Genomic DNA, 6,245 nt, shown 5'->3' on the forward strand with positions numbered 1-6,245 from the left:
ATTTATTTATTATACATACATATTATTATATTTTACATTTATTTTTAATATTATTACATTTTAAAGAAATCTGTTATTTTTTTTTGTGAAAAATTGTTGGTCAAAATCTGGTCCATATCGTTGTCTAACTTACTGATAGCATTGAAAATTGTATCGCATCTTTTTTCGTCCATTTCAGATTGCTCAAAAAATTTACGTAATCCTGACATAAAAAATTTTGCTTCTTTTAACGATATGACAGGAGCCTCCGCCTCCGCCTCCTCTTCCTCGTCATCATTGTCAGAATTGTGCTGATTGGCTAAAGTAGATTGAAAAATTTCCTCGTCAGTAAAAGTACCAGCAGTTGCGACATTATCGTCAAAGTGAACAAATTCTTCAAATGATACAGGAACTTCTAGTCTGTTCCATGTGCTTTCAACTTCCTCACATTGAACAGGAATACCTTCACCAATTGTCTGTCCGTCCTTAATAAAACCACAAGTTTCTGAAGCAATTCGCGATGGTTTGTGCACTAACATTTTCCCATGCTTTGTGTACCATTTCCATAGCAGTGAGTATAGAAATTTTACATGAAACTTCACCAATGCACGCCTAACACTTCTCGAACAATTTCCTTCCGATACATCGTTTTAAAATTTTTTATTATTCCCTGGTCTAGTGGTTGGAGAGTTGATGTAGTGTTGGGAGGTAAAAAATGAATTTTTATATTTTCAAGATGAGGAATATTATTGTGTGCGGTACAGTTGTCAACGAACATCAACATTTTTCGATTTGCCTTTTTCATATCTACATCGATACATAACAACCACTCTGTAAATAATACACCTGTCATCCACGCCTTTTTATTTGACCGGTACATTAGTGGGAAAGATTTTACGTTTTTGAAACAGCGTGGGTTAGCAAATTTTCCGATCATTAAGGGCTTAAGTTTCTGGGATCCATCCATGTTCGCGGCCAACATCACTGTTATCCGTTCTTTACTATTTTTACCACCATGACATTTTTCGTTTTTAAATTTCAAAGTGCGATCTGGTAAACATTTGTAAAAAAGTCCGGTCTCATCGGCATTAAAAATATCCCTAGCATCATAATCAACCAATAGATTGATTAACTCATTTTTCCAATCTTGTGAAATGCACGGGTCAACACTTGCACTCTCTCCACATACTTTTTTGAAAGTTAAATCATGACGTTTTTTAAATTTTTCTAACCAACCCTCACTAGCTTGAAAATTTGTGATACCTAAGTTGGTAGCAAACTTAGATTTTTCTTTTAAAATAGGTCCTGATATTGGAATATTATGTTGCCTACTTTGAGTAAACCAAGCCATAAGACATTCTTCCAGATCGGGGTACTCACATTTTTTCTGTCTGATCCGCGATGAATAAAGTGTTAATGTTGTAAGATGGTTCTTTTGTTTTAGTATTGTTGAAAGCGTAGAAGCTGGTATACCAAAACGTAGAGCAACATCTTTTTTTTTTCACCTGCTTCAACTGCTGCGATCACTTTTTGTTTGTCGGCTATCGACAAACACTTGTACACTTTTACGGGACCCATATTGCGACTGACTACGTTAGTTTCGACTGATTTCGTTTGTTCAATTTCAATAACGGTTTACCCATAGCAGAGGTTTATTTTGGTATAGATTAGGTAGGTAAGATACGATAACATTAAACTACGATAATATTTAACTATCATAATCCTTATACATATGTACATATGAATGTACATATAATCGTGTTTAAAGAAATTCGAATTATAGAGATTCGTGAAAAAAAAATTCGAATTGTAGAGTGTGCCTCACCGACAGACATTTCGAATTATCGAGGGGACCGGAATACATGTATTTTTTTCTAATTATAGAGGTTTTCTCAGGGGACTTAGCGTTTAGTTCGATTTATGGAGTTTTTCGAATTATCGAGGTTCGAATTATCGAGTGACTACTGTAACTACATTTTCTGAATCTAATACGTCCAGTACTTCGTATGGTCCCTTCCAAAGTGGACTTAACTTATTTCTTTGAGTATGATCTTTAAGTAAAGTCATATCATTGATTTTTAACTCTTCCGTATTTGTTTTCTTATCATAATATCGTTTATTTACTTCTTTACTCTTTATTAATCTGTTCCGTGCAATTTGATGAGCTTCCTGGAACTTTTGTTTAAGATCGTATACGTAATCATCGTAATTGTACCTAGGTTCCGGGTTTGCTTTCAGTTTAACTGGTATATTAATATTCTTGCCATATAATAACGGGTATGGTTGGTACCTCGTGGACGTATGTTCCGTAGAATTGTATACAAACATTGCGTAAGGTAAAAGCTCATCCCAATTGTCTAAACTTTTACTTACATAGTGTCTTAAATACTCTGCCAACGTCTTATGAGAACGTTCCATCGCGCCATTGGAAGCCGGGTGGTACCCAGAAGTCTTAATCTTATTTATTTTTAACAATTTACATACGTCTTTGAAACAATTTGACATAAATTCGGTGCCCTGATTGCTTAAAATTTCATCCGGTGTCCACCCAATACGGAATTATGTAATTGTTTGAAAATTACTAATTTTTCTTCCCCGCTAAACTCTAATTTGGTACAAATTATTATCTCTATGTTTGTATTACGAAAAATGTATCTTATCATTGATCTAACTTTTGCCCAATCTAGTCCGTCTTGTCGCCCTAATTGGTTCATTGCTAATTAGGTTAATTTATGTTTTTCGCAAAAATACTTAAGATTCAGTAAAGCAACGTGTAAGTTTTGGTACGTGGCTAATTGTTTCTTTTTCGTTTTTGTTATTAAAAATATTATGTACCTATCTCCACTTTTGAATTTTACGACGTCGCCTAAATCTTTATGAGATTTTAATTGTTTGTCTCTACCAAATCTCATTTTTAAATCGTAATTAACACCTGATCGGAAATTATAATATTTTTCGATTTCAGATACTATGTGGTACTCCGACGGACTATTTATTAGTTCGCCGTGTACTTCCTTAACGTCTTTATTAGATATTACTGTTGTTTCGAATTTTTGCATAAAATTATCATAACTTTCGTCCTTAATTTCCGTAATATTATACATACGCGATAACGCGTCGACATTGGTGTTTAACTTGCCCATTTTGTATACTATCTCATATTCGTATTCCTCCAATTGTAGTCTCCACCTTGCCAATCGGGATAATGGGTCTTTTAAATTAAATAGCCACGACAAAGGCCTATGGTCCGTAAGGATTGTAAATTTTCTACCATATAAATACGGTCGAAATGTTTTTACGCCGAATATAATCGCCAAACATTCCAGTTCCGTTGCCGAATAATTACATTCCGCCCTATTTAAAGTTCTAGAACTGTAAGCTATTGGTAAATCCGATCCTATTTTACCTTGAGATAATATTGCACCTAGCGCCCTACCGCTAGCGTCTGTCGTTAGTATAAATTGTTTTGTAAAATCCGGATATTGTAGAATTGGTTCTGAACACAATATTTCTTTTAATTTATCGAAAGCTTTTTGACAGTCTTCGTCCCAATTAAACTTTACGTCTTTTCTTAATAATTTCACTATTGGATTAGCAATAGCACTATAGTTTTCTATGAATTTTCTATAATACCCACTAAGTCCTAAAAAACTTTTTATTTGTTTAACATTTTTAGGAACCGGAAAATCTTTTACAGATTTAACTTTCGCTTGGTCCGGTTTGATTCCTTCGTCACTAATTACATGACCTAAAAATAAACATTCTCGTTGTAAAAAACTACATTTGTCCGGTTCTATTTTTAGATTGTGTATACGTAATCTCTCGAATACGTTTATTAATTTTTCATTGTGGTCTTGTAAATTTTTAGCATACACTATTATGTCATCCAGGTATACTAAACACTTCATTCCTATTAACCCTGATAACACGTTTGTCATCATTTTTTGAAATGTCGCCGGAGCTGAACTTAGACCCATAACTAATCGTTTAAATTGATAATGCCCTTGTCCCGTTGAAAATGCCGTAAGTTCTTTTGATTCTTTAGCCAAAGGTACCTGGAAATATCCTGATTTCAAATCTATCAAACTGAACAGTTGACATTGTCCTAATTGGTCTAATATTTCCGTTATATTTGGTAATGGGTGAAATTCATTTAAGGTTACTTCATTAAGTGCCCTAAAATCGATAACTATTCTGAATTTTTGTTTCCCCGAGGCGTCCTCCTTCTTTTTGACTAATATTAATGGTGTGTTAAACGGACTCATTGATCTTTCTATGATTTCATCTTTCATCATTTGACCTATTTGTTTTTCTATCTCCGGTTGTTGTGAAAACGGTAAACGATATGGTTTTTTATAAATCGGTTTCAAATCCTTAGGAACTTTTATTACGTGTTCTGCTGCCGTAGTACACGTAAGATTATCCCCTTCTAAATAGAAAATGTCCGCGTAATGTTCACATATTTTTACTATGGAATTATATTCGTGAACTTGAAGATGATCAGTACGTATCAACGCCCTGACCCGACGCGAGCGTTCAGTGTCAATTGTGTTTATACACCGTACGCTATCTGTCAAAACATCCGTGTCGTATGAAATATAACGCGTTTGACCTACATTTATTTCCTGCGTCATTTCAGATATATTTAATATGCTTATAGTAATTTTGTTGTTTTTGACTGTATTGTAAATATTCGCGCAATATACGCCCGGTATTAATTCTTGCTTATTAATGAAAATATTTTTATTATTCATTTCTGTATCGGGTATATCGATTTGTACTATTGTCTCTGAGCGCGGTTTTAATGTAAAACAGATATCACTATCGCTTCCGGTTTTATTATTATTTATTGTTAGCGTGTTATTAGCTACGTCTATTACTGCATGATTATCTATTAGAAATTTATTACCAATAATTCCGTCTGCCAGAATCGGAAAAATATTGTTTACAACATAAAATTGTGTTTCGAATGCTTCATTATTAATTATTAATTCTATTTCTGTTTTTCCTATTGTAGAAACTATTTTTTCATTGATGCCTTTCAAATAAATTTTTTCGTTTTCGTTAATTTCAGTGTTTCCTTTTAATGCATTAATTTTAATAATATTCAGATCCGCCCCAGTATCGACTAATAATTTAATTTGATTCTTATTAAAACTGGGTGATTCTAAAGTAATGTGGTTGTCTATTAATTTTGCTGTGATGTGGAAAATCCTGTGTGTGGGTCTTGAACTATTTCTTGGACCAATCTGACTCCCACTGCTGATGGTCCGTTGGCGTTTCCCGACGTGCTTCTTTCGTTTTTTTGTTTTGTATAACAGTTTGAAATTTCATGACCTATCTTATTGCAGTAACTGCAAAGTACGCCCTGAGTATTGTTATTGTCCCTACGAACATTATTGCTGTTGCTCGCATGGCGCGTGCCGTTTACACGATTATTGTTATACGTATTTTGTTGCACATTAGGTCGATTGCTCCAGCAATCTCGTGCTATGTGATTAGATCTACCACAAGTGTAGCATCCGGTGCCTCGGTTGACATTATTTTGTTGTACATTATTGCCATTGAAATTCCGTCCATAGCCGTTTCCGCCTCGATGACCGCCGCGATTAACCATGTGTGAGCCATATCCGCCCTGATTATTATTCCCATAGTTATTGCGGTTGTTGTGATTAACATATCGGTTGTTATACCCGTTGAAATTATTATTTCTATTGCTTTGATTTGAATTACTGTTTCCTCAGAGATTAACTGCGTTATTTGTATTACCACCATTTTGTCGTTTTTCCTCGTTATTAACGTCTGCCTGTTTTCCATTACCAATTTGTCTCTGCAATTTATCCATTTCTACTTTTGACTCGTATTCGAGCATCTCATCGATCGCCGTTTTGAAACATTGTTCCAATGTACTGGGATTTCGACTTTTCAGTACTGTATATAGGTGATGAGGTAACCCTGTCATAAATATGATCATTGCCTGTTTCTTTGTTTGTTTTTTCACTATATCTGCCTCGGCCTGAGCTAGACCTATCGTACTTGCCGCGCAGAGTTTATAATATAACTCTTCGATTCTATTTTAATAAATTATATCTACTAAATTTATTAATATCCTATCCGCGTGAGTAATTACCAACAGTATTTACTTTACATGTATATACTATTATTGAAACTCTTCGATTCTACTAGCGAATTTTGCCACACTTTCTCCCTCGGTCATACGTGCCGTGTTTAAAGCTATTGATAGGGCCCTCTCCGATACTTTTTGT

General features: G+C 34.4%; 2 protein-coding genes across 2 annotated transcripts; both read right to left on the bottom strand.

Annotated features, from left to right (window-relative positions):
• Positions 1–577: 577 nt before the first annotated feature.
• On the bottom strand, positions 578–1,557 carry LOC132932637 (tigger transposable element-derived protein 6-like). Its single transcript, XM_060999013.1, has 2 exons — positions 1,485–1,557; positions 578–1,443 (listed from the first exon to the last, which is right to left on the bottom strand). The coding sequence occupies exons 1-2, from the start codon at positions 1,555–1,557 to the stop codon at positions 578–580; spliced, it is 939 nt and encodes a 312-aa protein (XP_060854996.1).
• A 3,610-nt stretch (positions 1,558–5,167) lies between these two features.
• Positions 5,168–5,596, bottom strand: LOC132932638 (uncharacterized). Its single transcript, XM_060999014.1, has one exon. It carries the CDS (start codon positions 5,594–5,596, stop codon positions 5,168–5,170), a length of 429 nt encoding a protein of 142 aa, XP_060854997.1.
• Between the last annotated feature and the right edge of the window lie 649 nt (positions 5,597–6,245).

Source organism: Metopolophium dirhodum, chromosome 1 (assembly GCF_019925205.1).
Source record: "Metopolophium dirhodum isolate CAU chromosome 1, ASM1992520v1, whole genome shotgun sequence".
In the NCBI taxonomy this organism is placed as follows: domain Eukaryota; kingdom Metazoa; phylum Arthropoda; class Insecta; order Hemiptera; family Aphididae; genus Metopolophium; species Metopolophium dirhodum.

What these genes read in the sequence shown, in the direction of transcription:
- LOC132932638 (XM_060999014.1), bottom strand. Translation starts at nt 5,596, where the DNA reads ATGGTTAATCGCGGCGGTCATCGAGGCGGAAACGGCTATGGACGGAAT.
- LOC132932637 (XM_060999013.1), bottom strand. Translation starts at nt 1,557, where the DNA reads ATGGGTCCCGTAAAAGTGTACAAGTGTTTGTCGATAGCCGACAAACAA. An exon ending in GATCGCAGCAGTTGAAGCAG is followed by an intron (nt 1,444 to 1,484) that starts GTGAAAAAAAAA and finishes TTGGTATACCAG; the next exon opens with CTTCTACGCTTTCAACAATA.